The 18,966-nt window shown below is 39.1% G+C and overlaps 1 protein-coding gene across 2 annotated transcripts; it reads right to left on the reverse strand.

The window, feature by feature from the left end:
• Nucleotides 1-526: 526 nt before the first annotated feature.
• Nucleotides 527-6,447, reverse strand: LOC133797894 (glycine-rich RNA-binding protein RZ1C). 2 transcript variants are annotated; one of them, XM_062235992.1, is made up of 4 exons: nucleotides 6,293-6,447; nucleotides 5,997-6,140; nucleotides 1,251-1,744; nucleotides 527-993 (listed from the first exon to the last, which is right to left on the reverse strand). In XM_062235992.1, exons 2-4 carry the CDS (start codon nucleotides 6,105-6,107, stop codon nucleotides 762-764), a joined length of 837 nt encoding a protein of 278 aa, XP_062091976.1. In that variant the 5' UTR covers nucleotides 6,108-6,140; nucleotides 6,293-6,447; the 3' UTR covers nucleotides 527-761. The 2 variants fall into 2 exon arrangements, with proteins under 2 accessions (XP_062091976.1, XP_062091977.1); XM_062235993.1 differs by having other exon boundaries at nucleotides 5,997-6,137; nucleotides 6,293-6,439.
• Nucleotides 6,448-18,966: the final 12,519 nt, after the last annotated feature.

The raw sequence follows: 18,966 nt of genomic DNA on the forward strand, positions 1-18,966 counted from the left end.
CTTATTACTTTATGCTTATGTACAATATTTTCAAAATAAAACATATATTCTAAACATTAGATACACGTAAATACTTCTTAAACTAATTTCGTTTTTTGTTATCCAAAGATTATTATTGAAATTTATTAAAGTGATTAATTTAATCCAGTATTTAGCTATAATTGATAATACGTAAGTAGCCTTCTGTTTTAATTTTGAAAAGATTAACTCATTTAAGATAAACTGAGCATAAGATTAATTTTGATAAATTATGTACAAAGTATAATTATTATTATTAGAAAACTAATTAGTGAGAGCGCCTGGTGAATATATATTTTCCCTTGAGTCTACAAAGTAAACCATCACTTATTTCAGAAAAGACCCATAAAAATAGAAAACAGTAATGATCAGAATAAACAAACTGATCATAACTTAAAAATTTAGATGTAAAGTTAGGGAGAAACGAATAGTATCAAATCACTGAGAATCACTAAGTTCGACAATGTAAAAAAAGAGGCTTGTTTTAGCAAGGAGCAACGTGCAGACAAAGCCTATGAAACTCATGGACCACTTCATTATCCAAATGAAAATAATCAACGTTAATAATTTTGAAATTTTGGCATGAAAACTGACCAGTAATTAGGAAAAAAGAAGGCTAGAAACACTGGTTCAAGATAATCCTCAACTACATTGCAATTTCAACTTCAACATCCTACTGACAACTAAAACAGAGACCTAACTTCATAAAGCATGTAGTTACAAATTTGAAATAAGAAACTAGTCTAATAGCGGTCGAATGAGGATGGTCTTCCCCCCCTACTTGTGCGGTCATAAGGACCCGCCCTACTCCGATAACTTCTTCCCTCATTACGTGCTGCCCCACCACTACCATACCTGTCACCGCCTCGTGGACCACCCTCTCTGTCAAAGTTCCTATCTTTATCGTAACCATTTTGAGGGTACCTATCACCACCAGTGTACCTGTCATTTGGGAATCGGTCAGCTGGTTGGTACCTGCAGCATACGCAAACCCAAGTCAGAAATAATATAGACCATAGCAGATGACAACTCCACAATTATCAACAATGATGAAAGACTTATTTTCTGAGAAAACTTGTTTTCATTCACATATACAAAAGAAATTAAGAGGAAAACTGGAAGTATTTAGAAACCTTAGCTGGACACAAAAGGCTAATATGTTACCTTATGCCTGAAAATAGGAATAAACACTATCATTAATTAAGCAACATTTTCATAACCATTCATCATACCTATCATTAGTATGGCGATCACGGCTCCCATATTTGCTGTCCCTGCTGTCAAAGCGATCCCTCTCTCCATAGCGGCCTGCATCATAACGGTCATCCGCATATCGATCACGGTCTCCTCCAAAACGATCGCCACGCCCACCACCCCCTCCAAACCTAGAATGTGATGAGAATGAACCTCCACCTCGACCACCACCTGCAGAAGGGCAATCTCGGGCCCAATGTCCTGGGCGCCCACACTTAAAGCAATCATCTTGTCCTACAGTCCTATCTCCTCCGCCATAGCCTCTCCTGCCACCAGCTGAGTAGCCTCCCCGAAAACCATGGTCCAAATCATCATCACCGCCCATTTTTGGTTGGGCCTTGTTCACAGAGATGACTCGATCACCAAACTCCCGCCCATGCATCTCCCTAATTGCATCTTCCATTCCTCGGCGGTCTGCAAATGTAATAAACCCAAATCCACGTGGACGGCCAGTATCTCTTTCCAGCATGATCTACATAAATTCCACAGTACTGCAACTCATGCCAGCAATAATATAGAAACTACCAACTTACTACATGCAATATAAGGAAACATTCAACAAGAAAAAGGGAATAGATAAGAAAGAAACAAGTTCAAAATAAGCCTTAAAGGAAGAATGGAAACATGAATTCTAGATAAGTTAGTGTCATGGATATATTAAAAGAAACTTCATGCGAACTTATGTCCAAAGTTAAAACAATGCTCGCCTTCAAATATTAGAAATGAGTGAATCACTAACACAAGTAGTTTTACTAAATGGAAATTTATAAAAGCTTCTAAGGGGCAGCAAAATAAAGTTGAAAAAAATTAAAAATCCCTCAAACATAAATTTAGTTTTGTTGGCACTTGCAGTTGAAGGAAAAAAAAAATCATATAGAACTAAAACATGTTTTCGCATTCATATTCAAGCACTAATGGCACAAAACGTAAGTGTATAAGCTTATATTTAAATAATAGCTGTTAATCAATTAGCAGAAAAGACCATGTTATGTTCCCGTGTGCACATGACAAAAGCCGCATTCACAACAATTTCAGGACATTCCAAATTAAAGTTCTATAGCCTTACCTGAAAATTTGAAATGAATAAAAGAAAAAGTGCATATCATCCAACTCCAATGCTTAGAAGAGGATAAAACCAAATGGTCACAGAAAACCAATATGAATTGCTTATCTAAAACTAAAATCATAAGCTGTGAAACATAAATTTTCTCAAATACATAAATAGACAAATAATATAATATTCATTATTACCAGGACATAAAAGATGGAATTGACTTCAAAATATACTTTCAGAGGAAGTCATCAACTAAAGAGGACAGACTTTAAAACCCTGAGTGAAAAGTTAATAGTTGCAAACTATGTACCATATGTAATTAAATTGTAAAAAACTGATAAATTACATTTTATTTGTTCCAAGTTATAACAGATCATGATAACAGGGAAAGATTACTAAAAAGAAGCAATTCTGCTAGAGCGTTACACCCAAGCTGCAACTTTGATCCCCACAGAATTCAAGTGACAGTCTAGCTCCAGCAAAAACTGTTAACTACAGCTATAAAACCTTGTCCTTTTCAAATCAACAATTGATGCTAGCTTTCTATGGGCCAGTACAATAAAGGCATTCCTTTGGAGTATTGCTAATTTACGAGACTATACACAACCCAGGAATTACTAAAAACTTCTCTAGCTCGAAAAATTATGGGTCAAAGTTCTTTATTGATTCTGCTGTCTTCCAAGGACTGATAGAATAGAACAAGCAAGCAGAGTGACTGAAAAAGCTCATAAAGGACAGCCAATAAATGACTATTTTGCTCAGGCATCCGCTCATAATAAAAAGATGAAAACTTGTGAGTTCATCCAAAACCTGCCTCGGTACAACTCTAAACCTCTCAAGGGCATACCCTAAGATCACAGAACTGAAGAGCCTACAACTGTGAAACTGTTAGCCATCATAACATCAGACTCTTTACACTGTGCCCATCAGTAAAACTATCAAACAACAGAAAAGAGGCGTGATAAAACTGACTGACCCAAACTAACCAAGAGCCGATATTTTAGCACTTGAAGCAAAAGACCAATTCAATTCAGTAGAGCACGAAGGTTAGGCATGCTCTTCTGGTTTGTAAGTTCAGGCTCCAATACAAAGTAAAGCGAAGACGTTTTAGGAAGCAAGTGAACAGAAATAGTTTCCATGGAATGTAAAGTCCAAAGAGTGAAATCGATCACTGATTGATATCAAGCTGAATTTGCTTCATTTACCCATCATGTAAGGCAGCCCAAACATCAATACCCGGTTAGTTAATAATCTTGACCCTTTCTGGCTGTTTGAGACTGAGTAAATATACATATCCCATCAACTGAACTTACTGCAGAACCACTTGTGTAGGACAATGCTTGCTTGACTACAATACATGTAATATCTATTATGAATGGCAATTATGTAACCACCCCTATAATGGAACGCATAAGCTTAACATATTAGTATTGCTTCATAAAGTTCATGAAGGTGCACTCTCCCCTGAGAAATAGCAAGACAGGATGAATCTTTCTAAAAGAACAGAATGCTGACTCCTGACAAGAGGCAAGTGATCTGAAGGAGCAGTATAATATAGCTCACTTACTATGTTCCCAAGAGTAAAAATGTAATTTGAGGGAAACGAAGGAAATGACTCTAGTCCCCTGACATGACATATGATAACTCTAACCAGCTCAAAAAGGCATACAAGCCATCAACAAAATCCTACCTACACTTCAAGATCGACAATGACACTGAATCCGAATAAAGTAAGCCACTAAACCAGTAGGGCTGGGTCTTTGATGTAATAGACAATTAAGTTTGTTCCAGCACTCCAAGAAATTCTTTCTAAAAAGGAGTCCAAGCAAAACGCAAACAACATCGGGCCTCCATAAAAGCAAATGAGGAGCAGTTCATTGCTTTCTGGTAGCAGATAAGAATCGCCACCTTAGGCTAACTGTTTCATGAAAAACATATCTACCTTGATAAAGAACTGATCTGACAATTATACACGCACCTCCCTCAAGCTTCATATGCAAAAACATATCCAACTTGATCCAGAAACTTTGAGAATGCATACAATGTAACAAATTTGCACCCAAGCTTGAAGGTCCTCACACCCCTAGCCCTAAATGATCAAGCATCAAGTATTTGACACGTTCGAAGATAATGTGCAAAACCAACAAAGCTTCAAACTGTAGCAGGCTCTAAAACCCAAAATGTACAATAATTAATGATGACAAGGCACTAGATCAATAGTGTGGATGCTCCAAAAAAACACAACAAAATGACACCAAATCGACCATTAATGAGCAAACAGCCTCAAGCTAGTGAATCTTCTCACCACAGCTCCTATCATGAATTAAGTACTTATTCTGCCAAATCAATATGAAACAGATTAAGGTGATTAACTTTTATTGCCTTCCAAGAATCTTATTCCACAATTCCAGATACCATCCCTGTATGTGAATACCTCTTGTCTTCACAACTTAAGAAAATCATCTAACCATTTATGCTTCAACAACTTGCTGCAGTCATTTCCATAAAAGTATATCTTAAAAAAAAACCCATCTACACCATCTCAGAAGATCATAACCAAGATTCCAGAAAATCAAGAAACAAATAAGAAGTATTAATATCAGAAATAGGTGGGGAAACAAAAAGGAAAAGAAACTTAAAATTTGACAGGAAAGAAACCAATGATGAAAATAAAAAGTTCATTTCTTTGACCATTCTTAGCAGGAAAAACACTCTGCTTAGAGGTGTTTACATATGTTTTAATTCTTTATAACTTGTGTTTTAGTTTGATATATTTTTTGTTTTTCTTCTGGAAGGATACCTTACCCTCTTATCTTATATGTTCAGTTTTTTATATTAAATAAAAGTTTTGTTTCTTATCAAAAAAATGGGCAAAGTGGAACTCATCATTGACTCAGTTTCCTAATATCTCCAATTGATTACAACCAAATCAATTATACCCTTACTTCTGCAACAACAGGTTTGAGAAGGGAACTGACTTTTAAGACCTAATGTTTTCAAAAGAGAAACAACAATAGAAAGATTAAAACAAATCAACAGCAAACCCATAAAAGGTCGACTCGTATAACAATAACTTAAAAGAAAAATGTAAAATGTAATCCTAGCGTAGACAAAAAAAAGTGCAGCCAAGATAATAGAATATTGCAAGTGAAACTAAAGCAAAGGCACAAATATTCGAAAGGAAAAACGGAGGATTATTTTTCCCCCAATATAACACTAGACGTCACCCTAACGTGGAAGAGAACCGATTTATCCACCATTAATTGCACGAAATTATGCATAGAAATCAGCCTGAAACCCAATACCTTATACCTTAAGGAGTGCGCTAAAAAAATTGAAAAACCAATAACTTATCTGACATCACGGTCAGAAAATTGAAACCAACAGTCAATAATTTACCCGCTATATAATAACCTTATTCTGAAATTACACCCAAAATTTTGCAGAGAAACGATGAACCTATGAAAACTACTCAATTTCCCATTTACTATGAACAATGACTTAAAATTAATAAAGTATAAAAAGGTTGATTCTTTTTTTAGATAGGAAAACGGGAATCGTTCCACTTCGTATTTTCCTTCAAATTCTCGGGACCAGACACGGAGAGCTAAGTAAAATGAAAAGAAACAAAATATATATAAATATATATTTCATAAGAGAAAAAAGGTACCTGAGCTTCCAGAACTTTGCCAAAACGATCGAAGGCATTCTCAAGCTGACGCTCGGTAACGTTCCATGATAAACCTCCCACAAATATTCTGTAATCCTCCTTCGCAGCCATTATAAACACTTCCGCTCACTCTTAACTTTTCTTCTGGTTCACAAACCCACATTTTGAATCAGTGAAAACCGCCATAGAAAAGAGATAAGGAATCACAGAGAAACGCAAGCTTGGTTCACAGTTCCGACAAACACACAAAGAAAAAAAGATTAAAACAAATTCAATACAAAAAAAAAAAATATTACCAGTTTCTCTAGAAGGGCAGGTTCTAGGGTTTTGAACGAAACCCTTACCAAACTGCTCAGGGAAAAACCTGGGGTTCAGTCTGGGGCTAAATAAAAAGAATATATATTTTTAATATTTAATTTATTTTTGAACAATTAGACAATTTTTGACCTCATTTCTTGATATTTTGCCTTCCAATGCCCTAAATAGTAAATTATTTTACTCCTATCATCAAATATCACATAAGAGTTGATATTTTTTTTTTTTTGGAGCAACATAACAATTGATTTTGTTTTCATTCAATTGTTACATTAAAAAAAAATCATCTTTTACCTATAATTTATAGAAATTAATTATGTGATTTTTTTTATTATATAATTAATTAAATGGTTAAAAATTGAATAAATTCAAATTATTTTTAATAATGTTATTAATGTATATATTAACTATAAGTAAAATTATATGAATTGGTAAAATAATAAATAGCATTTTTATCCCTTGAACTATGATTACTATATAATCATGCCCTCAATGATTCGCGATGTTAAAATTTTCCCCTGAAATATATATGTTACTGAAATGTGGGACTTATGTTAGATTTCGTCCTAGGTGTCTAACTGATTGATAAAGTAGCATTTTATCAGTTGATGTGATACTGCCATGTGTAGAATAATTAGCAATTTTACCCACAAAGTTTGACTGCTGGCAAATAATACTCATTTCATTAAAAAAAATCTAAAACTTATAATTAAATCCTTAAAAAATTATAATTTTAATTAATAACAAATACCTATTTTTTACTTTTACTTTTTCTTTTCTTTTACAACAAGATTTATACATTTTTAAACCCTGTGTTTTGTCTATTACCTGTTTGGATCTTGTGTTTTAACAAATTACTTTTTAGACCTTATGTTTTCTAAAATAGTTCAAATAGACCCCTAAACCCAATTTTGATCAAAGTTTTTTGAACTAAAATCACAAATAATTCATCAAACTAACAACTCATAACAAAAATACAGTCATTCTGCCTAAGAACTGTGTTGTTATACTCAATTTTGTGTTCATCAAAATTAGGTTTAGGGGCGTATTTGAACCATTTTACAAAACACAGGGTCCAAAAAATAATTTGTCAAAACACAGGGTTCAAACATGTAATGAGGCAAAACATAGGGTCTAAAAAGGTATAAACCCTTTACAATATAAAATAAATCTATTTTAGAATGAAAATTTAAAATAAATATTAAAACAACGAAAAAATATATTTTCTTAGAGAGGAGGACGAAGGACGAATGGCTTAAATAAAAAAAAACATTTAATTTAAGAGAAGGAAGACGAAGGGGAACAAACTTTGTTTTATGATTTATTTTTAATTTTTATTTTAAAATAAATCTATTTTATATTGTAAAATAAAAGAAAAAGTAAAAAACAAAAAAAATATTTGTTATTAATTAGATTTTTAATTTCTCAGTATTTGAAAATTTATTTAATTAATTTGAAACTTTAAGTATTGTTTATTTTCCTAATCTTTTAAAATGATTTTTTTTTTAAGGATATAATTATTGTTTATAAAGAAAAAATTAGGTTTTCTTAAAAAATTAAATTAGTTATAATAAAAATGACACAATTTGGTTGTGGTCAAAGTTTGGAGAGCAAAATTGTTAATAATTATACACAAGACAGTATCACATCAACAAACAAAATGTTACTTCATCAATTTGTTAGCCACTTGGGATGAAATCTAATATAAGTCTCATATTTTAGTAACGTGCATAGTTCGGGTGGAATTTTTAATATCGTGAATCATTTAGAGAGCATAATCATATAGTAGTCATAGTTCGAGGGGCAACAATGCTATTTATTCTTAGGAAAATATTAATTTAGAAAAAAGCTAAAAAAAAATGTCTATATTTTTTTTATGATTTTGTGTTATTTATTTATCTATTAATAAATCTATATATTAATTATGAATAATAAATAATAAATATAAGAATTGAAAGTTTTTTTTGAAATATGTCTAAGGCAAATTATTTATTAATTCAATTTTCTAAGATAAATTATTTACCTTGGTTAATAATATTATAACTAATTTAGTATGTTTCATGTTCTTAATCAATTTTACTTTCATATATTGTACATAGATATTCGCCTAACCGGCCAATTGTTTAATATTTTTCTAATAGCTTATGTGTTAAGGGTAAAAAGGAAAAACTTAATATTTTAATAATACTTTAGTATAATAAAATGAAGACTAAAAAACTAAAATCATAGGAAAGGTCAAATATAAGGGTAAAAATGAAATAACTTATCAATTTAGGTAATAATTGATGATAGATAAAATATTTGGGGGTAAATTCATATTAAGAGAACTAGTTTGGTGTAATAACCAAGGTTATTAATTTCTTTTAAGCTCTTTAATTACGATTATAGGTTAGTTTTATTAGTTTATAGATATACCTTGAGCGGTGGAATTTAAAAATATTGTTTTAGGTTTAATTATTTATCTTAATATATGATTTCTATGACTTATAAAATAATTATAATTATTGTGGTTAGCATTTATTAGATTTTAACATATGATCAAATTAGTGTATAGTTTTAAGTTTTTATAAAAACTAGGTGCACATGTTATTTGGTGGTTTAAGAAGTATACACGCGACATTAAAATAATTCACAAAATTTGAATAGTCAAAATTCCCTACAGTTTTATTAGGTGGAATTTTCATGAATTAAATAAATGAGTAACAAAGCTTTTATTGAAGAACAAAGTCTTACTTGGTTGAAATGCACTAGGTGGCCTGAAGAGCATAGAAATAGGCAAGGATTTGACTCATTTTGAATTTACACGATAAAGTGTCACACTAGACTTGAACTAAGTGAATATGTTGAAGATAGGTTGAACTATTTTGAACTAATTTGAATTTGAAAAAGCTAGGTGTAGGCGTGAGTATGAGTGTAGAGAAACTAGTGAGACTTTGATTACATATTGCTAAAGGTGAGTTTGTGTGGCATTTAGAGAGTATTTGTAGCAAATTGAATAGGTAAAATGGTGGCTGGCCGTAACTATGTAGGGAGAGGGAAGTTTAAATTTTGAAAAATGGTTGAATAGGTGTGGAGAGATATAAGGAAGAAGGTTGGAGTTGGAGCCTACAAATAGAGCATTTCACCACTTCATTTTTCACACTAAAAAAGCTTTCAAGCCTCTCCATTTTCGAAGTCTACATCTCCCAAAAGTTCTCATCTTTTTGCCCCATAAACATACCAAGCTGAACCATTATAGCCTTTATAGTGTTCGGGAATTCTTTTTCTTCTATTTTCTCTATAAAACCTCAAACACTATAGCCATTATAAACCCTTATATATCTAAAATATACAAGCCTATCAAACCTCTATATAGCAAAAATTACCAACAAGCTCTTAGTATTGTTGTTGGAGATAAACACTTTTGGTGGAGGCTCAGGATTTTGGAAGTATTGATCTTTTGGTTCTAGGGTAAAGGTATGACTATGAGGTTTAGAGTTTTTTTTTTTTAAGTTTAGTTTTTATTATAAGTCTCTAATCTTAAATATTTCATGTCATATATAAGGTTTTGGGCAATTCTCTATAGCAAAAACAATCTCTCTTTTCTTCTCCTATTCCACACTCAAGGTAAGGAAAATTAGATAGTTTAGTTATGACATTTAAGTGATTTGTATGACCCTAACATTTCAGGAACAAAAAGTGATAAGTGTGGCTGGGCCTAAGGTGTTCAGAAATGTATGACGAACCTAAGTTAATGTCTGGTAGGCACGGTTGCCAAACTTGTATGACGAACCTAAGTTGATGTCTGGGGCTTAATTGCCACCCCGTATAAGCACTTATCTTTTTCTTATATTTGTCTTGATATTATGACCTATGTTATGACTTAGGATGTATTATGATCTTGTATGATTAGTATAAATTAGCGTTGTTTTGAACTCTTGTATATGATTTGTTATGACTATGTGGTTATATGATTGCTTGTTTGCATTTTCTTTACTATGTCTAGAAGTTCACTCCTTATAATGTTATTGTGCAGATAATTAAGATTAGAATGGTTGGTGGCGAGTGAGACCTAAGAGCTTAGTGATGTATTCGTGGGGACCATGCAGTCGAGTAATGATCAACAGGCCTATGATTTTATTTACAAAGCATTTTCTTTTAAGTTTTCCTTTTATTCTAAGATTGCTCATTTTATTTTGTTAAAAACTACTATTTTATTTTTGTATTAACATGGGATCAATTTGCTTATTATGATTTTATTAAATAAAAGAGCAATGTTTATGTTTATGATCCAACGATTTGTTCTCTATGTTATTATGAGAAAATAGGGCGTTACATTTAGGGTAAAAGAAGACTAATTTTGCCATGTAGGGGTATTTAAAGACATGTGGAGCAAAACCTTACTAATAGCAAAATTGAGATAACAAAATGACTAATTGTTCTTTATTTATTAGATGTGCTACTCAGTATTAATGTAAATATATTTTATTGAAATTTGATTCTTTTTTCTTTGAAAAAAAATGATTTAGTTACAACAACAAAAATGTGAATGAATGTTTGAATTTTTAATTTATTAGAGCATCTCCAACCATACTAGTTAAACTATCTTTTTTTTAGCTAAAATAGCTAAAAAGTAACTTATTTTGTATTTTTATCACTCCAATAGGTTGGCTGTATTTTAGTTATTTTAACTTTTACCTTTTTGACTCTCTAAGTATAGAGAGTCTACATAGCTAACTAAACTATATTTTATTATTATTTTATCATCATTATTACTATTTTATTATTTTAATAAAAAACATATTTATGGAATCAAAGTGTGTTTCATAAAATAAATTTAAATTATTCCATAGCTAGCTGTTGACGCGGTTCTTCGTCAACAGGTAATTAAGAGAAGAAGAGAAAGGGATTAGTACTGAAGGTAGAACCGTCACAGATATGAAATCTTAGAGAATGAACTAGGTGACTCAAGACACGTTTTTTAAGTGGTTCAAAGGTTAAAATTCTTCTACTCCACTAGTCAATATTATTCATATATTCTGGGTATTTGGTTTACAAAGTATATGGCTCTTCAGAGACTATTTTTCCCAACCCCTATCAACTCCCAGGGTCCCCATATTTATAGGAGAAGGCACCTGGAAGTTGGTAGGGAGGTCATCCCGTGACCTTACCATTTGTCATATCAACTCTGTAACATTTATGATTAATTCCTAAATCTGACACATAAGTGTGGTCTAATCAGTATGTAAGGAGATAATGGGTCGCACGGCCCAACCCAGCCGTGGGTGTCTGAATGCGCATGTTCCTGCTGTGTTTCCGAGAAGTCAGGGGGATATCAGACACGTGATGTCAGATATATGCACGTTTATCTTGCGTGTGTTGACTTTACAAAGGGTCAGAGATCCATCGCCAGCTCGTACCACGAGCTGCTTCCCTGAACCGACCTTCAGCCTTCAGGCCTTCTGATGCCTTCCTCCAGTCTTGGGGCCCTTGGCGAGCCTTTGAGGATCTCTAGCCTTCAGGCCTTCTGATCCCTCGAGCTAAGAAGGTACGATCTGGAAACAGGATCTCCGCCCTGGGGGAGTCCTCGGACTAAACCATGATTAGTCCGAGGCTCGACCTGCTAATCAGCCCGTGGGAAAACCAGGGCGTACACCTGCCCCCCAAGCTCCTGCTCGTGGTATATGACGTCATATATAGAAGACCATAGTAGGGGCTTGTAGACTTCCCCACAACCCTTCACATTCCATTCTTTGTGCAGGCGTCTGATACGTGGAACGTCGTGGGTGGTGACAGTACGTTTTACGAGAACCGCATTTAATGGCCTAGCCTATTGCCCAGTCGTCGTTTCATATCTCGAGTGGAAGGCCTCGGATCCCTCACTAGGGCCATCCAAGAGCCTTCTTCACGTGATCCTTCCCTTATATAAAAAGGGGGTGGCCATCCTACGCACGGACCATCCCTTCATTCAAAAATTTCCCAAATCTCTTTCCTTCTTCCTTTTCTGACTTTCAGAAGAACGAAACCCTCGACTCTACTGCCACCATTTTCCTTGTTCAAGAAGCTTAGGCGCACGAGTTTCTCCAAATATTTGGAAGCTACTGCACCGACGAGGCTCCTACCAACGCAACACTCTCGTTTACCATCCAGCCATATACTGTAAGTTTTCTGACCCTGTTCATTTTGAAAACATGCCACTGTAGCTTAGGTGAAAATTTTTACTGTAGCCGCATGCAAGGGTTTTCTGGGTTGCGTGGGTAGGAGGGTGACAGCCCCTTTTAGGCTAGGGCACACTTGTTGTAGGAAATCACCTTAGAGTATGGGTTTCAAGATGCTTCTTCAGGAACAATTTCTGGTTAGGATTTTTAGGAATTTTTGGTGCAAAACCGGGTAGCTTAGGGGATACGCTTCAAAAGCGGTTTTGCAACGTTCTGCCTGTTGAAACTTCCCCCCCAAGGCAAATTTTTACTCTGAACCCCCTGACACACGAATTCCGAGTAACTTGGGATCTATTGGGAGCATATGCGCGTGTTCATTGAACCGCGTGGTTCCACTCTCCACGGGCTGGGCTTACCTCAGCTCGTGTAAATAATAATTGCTTTGTCGTTCTGCTTGGGTCGCCTTTTCTAAAGTGTTTTCTTTTGTTCGATAGGCGACCAGATGGCTCCAAAAAGGAATCTGCCTCAGAAGAACGTGGGAAGCTCGGTCTCCCAGAGGGAGAAAGGAAAAGCGGTGATGTCAAGCTCGCCGATCCCCCACTTCGGGCCGGCCGTGGAGAAGCAGGTCGAGGTGGCCCCCGACGCATTCTTTGAGGCGGAGAGAATCGTCTCAAAGGTAACCGACCAGGCAAAGATCAACAAACTCTTCCTCACCCACAACATTCCACTGGGGAAAGCCTCCGTGATTGCCCGACCTGCTGCGGAGGGCGAGCGGAGCTGCACGCCACTCAACGAATCGTTCGCGGCTTGGAGCGGTGAACACTTCAAGGCAGGGGCCTTCCTTCCCCTGGATCAGTACTTCGCTGATTTCCTGAATTATGTGGGGTTGGCCCCATTTCAGCTCCCCCCCAACTCCTACCGTCTGCTGGCGGGTTTGAGGTATTTATTCAAGAAGCAGGAGTGGGAGGTCCCCACTCCTGCGGATATTCTATATTTCTTCTGCCTCAAAACTAGCCCGGACCAGCGGGGGCGAGGTGACGGGTTCTACTACTTAACCCGTTTCCCTAATACGGCGGTGGTCATCGAGCTTCCAAGCCATCCAAATGACTTCAAGGACCAGTTCTTCATGTCAACTGGGTTCCGGAATTGCGAGCACCATTATTTTAACCTCCCTCGTAAATGGTCCCTGACCTTAGCTCGCCTTTTAAGTGTTTTTTTTTTTTTTTAGCTCCTCCCGTATTCCATTATGATTCCAACCCAATCTTGCAGCCATCTACGCGAGGACCGAGAAGTCTGCAACCCTCGGGGGTCAATATGAAACACTGGCGGGCTTGCCCCCCAGTGAAAAGGACTACCGCGTGCTCGTGACGGACGAGACGATGGTGTTCTGCAAATTGATCTTCCCAAACCAGACTCTAAACCTGAAGAGGCCTCGGGGGCCGCCCCCAGCCCGCGACAACAGGCCTATCACAGTGGAGGAGGTCGCGGCAGAGGAAGACGAGGAGGACAAGGCGGCTGAAGTTCCGCTCGTGAGGAATAGAAAGAGGACCTTGGAGGTCGCTCAGGGGATGGACGAGGAGAGGATCCAAACCAGAGCAGCCGCGGGTCCTTCCGGCCAAGGTAACCCTTATTTGTTTAAGAATGTAGATAGGGCCACTGCAGATCCCCGGCTGGTTAGGTTCAATCCTAGGCAGATCGTCCATCGTCACGGGAGGGACCCGGACCTGAATACACTCCTGCTCCATTGTGTTGACCGGCTCGTGCTGGATCACCAAGAGAGTCGGCCTAGGGGTACCGTAGTAGTAGATAACACCCTAGCTTTTAGGTCGATCCTTTTTTAGGAGTATGGGACCAACTTACGCACATGGCCATCACTTCAGAGGGGTGTCTATGCTCCGGGGTTTAGACAGTATGTAGAAGAGTCCAGCCCCGAGTCAGAACCGGACCTAGAACCCGCGCCAGTTCGTGAGATAATTGTCCTAAGCTCTTCCAGCTCGGGGGGTAGGACTCCCTTAATATTCGTATACTTTTTTGCTTTTAACCTCTGCATGATTGCTAACTAGTAATAACCATGTTTTTGTTTTTGGCAGAAGAGATGTCTCAGCCCGGGGGTAATCTGCGGGGTGTAGTCTTCGGCGGGAATCCCCCAGCAGGGCCAAGGTTGAAAAGGCTCCGAGAGTCCAAGAGCGCGGCCGGGGCCTCCACCAAATCCCCGGCTAAGGAGAAGGAAAAGACCCCGCCATCCCAGGTCGAGGGGGCAATCCTTCCTGCTGCCGGAGCAGGACACATGCCCCTGCCGCCCCAGCGATCTCCATCAGCCACCCAGGACGTGGTACTGGAGGTCGGGACTCCGATTGTGGCAGCCCCAGACGTACGCATCCCGGTCGACCCCCAGGATCTGGGAAAGATCCCAGAAGCATTCCGAGGGACGGTGTATGAGTCGGCGAGCTATGCCGTCGGCCGCTTCTACAAGCTCAAAGAGAAGGATCTCCGGGCTATCGAAACAACGAGCCCGATCTGAGTCATTGAGTCTTCGATGGACATGACCCTAACGGTAATCTGCCCCACTCTTTTAAAGCTTTAACACTTACACAATGCCTTGTTTTTCCACTTAGCCAACTTATCCTTCCTTTCTTGCAGGGCATTGCTGCCGTACATCGAGGTATCGCCAAGACCAAGGCTCAGCTCGAGGAGAATGAGGCTGAGCGCCAGGCCGCCCTTCAGGAAGCTCAGGCGGCGAAAGATGCGCTGGCGGCTTCGAAGGCCGAGCTAGAGAGGAGCTGCTCAAAGAACCGAGAACTTGAAACCTCCCTTGCCACTTCGCGAACAGATCTTGAGGCAGCGAAGACCGAGGCCCAGGCCGCCCTGGAGGCCGCCTTGGAAGCCGAGCGGGCCATCTCGGAGCAGTCCATGCAGGACCTGTTCTATCACTGCTGGGCCCATAACCTGGATGCTGACTCCTCTTTTATGCCGCCGGACCTCTGGGCTTTTTTGCTGCCGAAGCTCCAAGCCCGCCTAAACAAAGAGGTACCGCCCTCGGAGACTGAGGAAGCCTCTGGCGCGGCGGAGCAGGGCGAGACCGCGACCTCCAAAGGACCAGCTGATGGGGCTTAGGGCACTTCTCCTTATGCATTTTTAATTGTTTTTATTTTGTCTTTGTAACCTTTTCATGAGGTGTTTTCACCTCGAGACGATTTACTTGGCAATTCTAACTTATATAGATATTTTTTTTTTTTTATATAAGCTTAGTTCATGCTAACCGTTATTTATATCCCGAGCTCTTTAAGAAAGAGCCACGACCAATAAACTTAAGTTAACTTCTAAGTTTTATGACCCGGTTAAAACCAGGAACTTATTTTGAAAACTTAGTTCGTGTTAACTTTTATCCATATCCCGAGCTCTTTAAGAAGAACCACGATCAATAAATTTAAGTTAACTTCTAAGTTTTATGACCCGGTTAAAACCAGGAACTTATTTTGAAAACTTAGTTCGTGTTAACTTTTATCCATATCCCGAGCTCTTTAAGAAGAACCACGATCAATAAATTTAAGTTAACTTCTAAGTTTTATGACCCGGTTAAAACCAGGAACTTATTTTGAAAACTTAGTTCGTGTTAACTTTTATCCATATCCCGAGCTCTTTAAGAAGAACCACGATCAATAAATTTAAGTTAACTTCTAAGTTTTATGACCCGGTTAAAACCAGGAACTTATTTTGAAAACTTAGTTCGTGTTAACTTTTATCCATATCCCGAGCTCTTTAAGAAGAACCACGATCAATAGATTTAAGTTAACTTCTAAGTTTTATGACCTGGTTAAAACCAGGAACTTATTTTGAAAACTTAGTTCGTGTTAACTTTTATCCATATCCCGAGCTCTTTAAGAAGAACCACGATCAATAGATTTAAGTTAACTTCTAAGTTTTATGACCCGGTTAAAACCAGGAACTTATTTTGAAAACTTAGTTCGTGTTAACTTTTATCCATATCCCGAGCTCTTTAAGAAGAACCACGATCAATAAATTTAAGTTAACTTCTAAGTTTTATGACCCGGTTAAAACCAGGATAGGACTTAGTTCGCGTTAACCCTTATCCATAGATAGGAGTCAACATCTAAGTCATTAAGGAGACCTGGTTATATCCAGGTACCATATGCCCCCTAAGTAATTGGGAAAGGGTCTTTCGTGGTTACTTTAAAATCACACTTGCAAATAAAAAGAAACATTTGATTCTTATTTATACATAGAAAGTGGCCTTCCAGGCCTTACAAGTGGATCATTGATAGTATTTCTTTAAGTGGATGGCATTCTAAGTCCGCGGGATCGCCCCTCCATCAAGTCGAGCTAACTTATACGTTCCCTCCTTGATGACTTCGATGACCTGGTATGGTCCTTCCCAGTTTGGTCCCAAAACCCCATCTTTGGGATCTTTTCCGGCCAGGAAAACTCTCCTTAGGACCAAATCGCCAACGCTAAAGGCACGTTTTTTGACCTTAGTGTTGAAGTAGCGAGTGATCTTTTGCTGATAATGGGCGAGTTGGAGTTGCGAATCCTCCCGCCTTTCATCAACTAGGTCTAGGGAATGGCATAGGAGTTCGTGGTTCTGATCTTGTTCGTAGGACTGGACTCTATGCGACAGAACTTTAACCTCCACGGGGAGGACTGCTTCACTCCCAAAGGTTAGGGAGAAAGGAGTGTGACCCGTGGGAGTCCGATGCGAGGTCCGGTATGCCCACAGGACCTGGGGGAGCTGGTCTGGCCAGACCCCCTTTGCCTCATCTAGCCTCTTCTTGAGGCTTGCCTTTAGAGTTTTGTTCACAGCCTCGACCTGGCCGTTCGCCTAGGGATAGGCCACGGACGAGAAGCTTTTCACAATTCCGTGCCTTTCACAAAATTCGGTGAACAGATCGCTGTCAAATTGGGTGCCGTTGTCGGAGACGATCTTTTTAGGAAGGCCAAATCGACAGATGATGCTTTTCACCACAAAGTCGAGTACTTTCTTTGATGTTATTGTCGCCAATGGCTCTGCTTCGGCCCACTTGGTGAAGTAGTCAATGGCTACCACGGCGTAACGGACCCCGCCCTTTCCGGTGGGCAGGGCGCCCACTAGATCTATTCCCCAAACGGCAAATGGCCAAGGAGCCGAGATCATTTTTAGCTCGACCGGAGGAGCTCGGGCAACCACAGCGAATCGCTGACACTTGTCGCACCTTTTCACATACGAGATCGAGTCTTTGGACAGAGTCAGCCAATAATAACCTTGCCTGAGAACCTTTAAGGCCAGGCTTTGCCCCCCAGTGTGGTCTCCGTAGAATCCTTCGTGAACTTCCTGCAGGATGGCCTTCGCTTCACTTGGAAGAATGCACCGGAGGAGAGGTAGGGAGTGCCCACGTCGGTACAACACTCCTTCGACTAGCGTATATCTAGGAGCTTGATAAAGGACTCGTCGTGCGTCGTTACGCTCTTTGGGTAACCTGCCCTCGACGAGATACTCAAGAATGGGAGTCATCCAGGTCGGCCTAATATCAATCATCTCGTTCTCTGCCCGATCTCCTTCTATACTTGGTTTTTCCAAGAATTCTATTGGCACCAACCCCAGGGTTTCTGTCTCTCCCGAGGTGGCGAGTTTGGCGAGAGCATCTGCGTTGGCGTTCTGCTCTCGAGGTATCTGTTCGATCGACCCTCGCCCAAATGTGGATAGCTCGGCTTTTACTTTTGCCAAATAGGCAGCCATCTTGGGTCCCCGCGCCTGATATTCTCCCAGAACCTGGTTCACCACAAGCTGGGAGTCACTGAAGCACTGGACGGAGCTTGCCTTTAGCTCACTAGCTACCCTCAGCCCAGCCAACAAAGCCTCGTACTCTGCCTCGTTGTTAGACGCCTTGAACCCGAACCTTAGCGCCGAGTGGAATCTATGTCCCTCGGGGGATATCAGGATGATTCCGGCCCCGGAGCCGTTCTCGTTAGATGAACCATCAACGAAGATCTTCCACGACGAATGTGGGGAGGCGACCTGAGGCAAGCCTTCTGATGGATTCTCCTGGAATCCCGTGCACTCCGCCACGAAGTCGGCCCAGGCCTGACTTTTTATGGCAGTTCGTGGAGTATAGAAAATCTCGAACTGACTGAGCTCGACCGCCCATTTTAACAAACGTCCCGATGCTTTAGGCTTTTGCAAAACCTGCCTTAAAGGCTGATCGGTCATGACGTGTACAGAGTGGGACTGGAAGTACGACCTGAGCTTTCGCGAGGCCGTGATTAGGCAGAACGCCAGTTTTTCCATCATGGGGTATCTTGATTCTGCTCCGAGGAGTCTCTTGCTGATGTAGTAGACTGGCTTTTGAACTTGGTCCTCTTCTCGTACTAGCACGGCGCTAGCTGCATCCTCAGTGACAGCCATGTAGAGGAAAAGAGGTTCCCCCGCCTTGGGCTTGGATAGCACAGGCGGTTCAGCCAGATGCGCCTTCAGGTCGAGGAATGCGCTTTCGCATTCTACTGTCCACTCAAACTTCTTGTTTCCC

Source organism: Humulus lupulus, chromosome 8 (assembly GCF_963169125.1).
Source record: "Humulus lupulus chromosome 8, drHumLupu1.1, whole genome shotgun sequence".
NCBI classification, from domain to species: domain Eukaryota; kingdom Viridiplantae; phylum Streptophyta; class Magnoliopsida; order Rosales; family Cannabaceae; genus Humulus; species Humulus lupulus.

Bases quoted from the DNA above. Each gene is read 5' to 3' on its own strand.
- LOC133797894 (XM_062235992.1), bottom strand. From the start codon at position 6,107: ATGGCTGCGAAGGAGGATTACAGAATATTTGTGGGAGGTTTATCATGG. The intron at 1,745-5,996 runs GTACCTTTTTTC...GAATTTATGTAG, and splicing joins GCAAAGTTCTGGAAGCTCAG to ATCATGCTGGAAAGAGATAC. The intron at 994-1,250 runs GTATGATGAATG...CGTATGCTGCAG, and splicing joins GATCGCCATACTAATGATAG to GTACCAACCAGCTGACCGAT.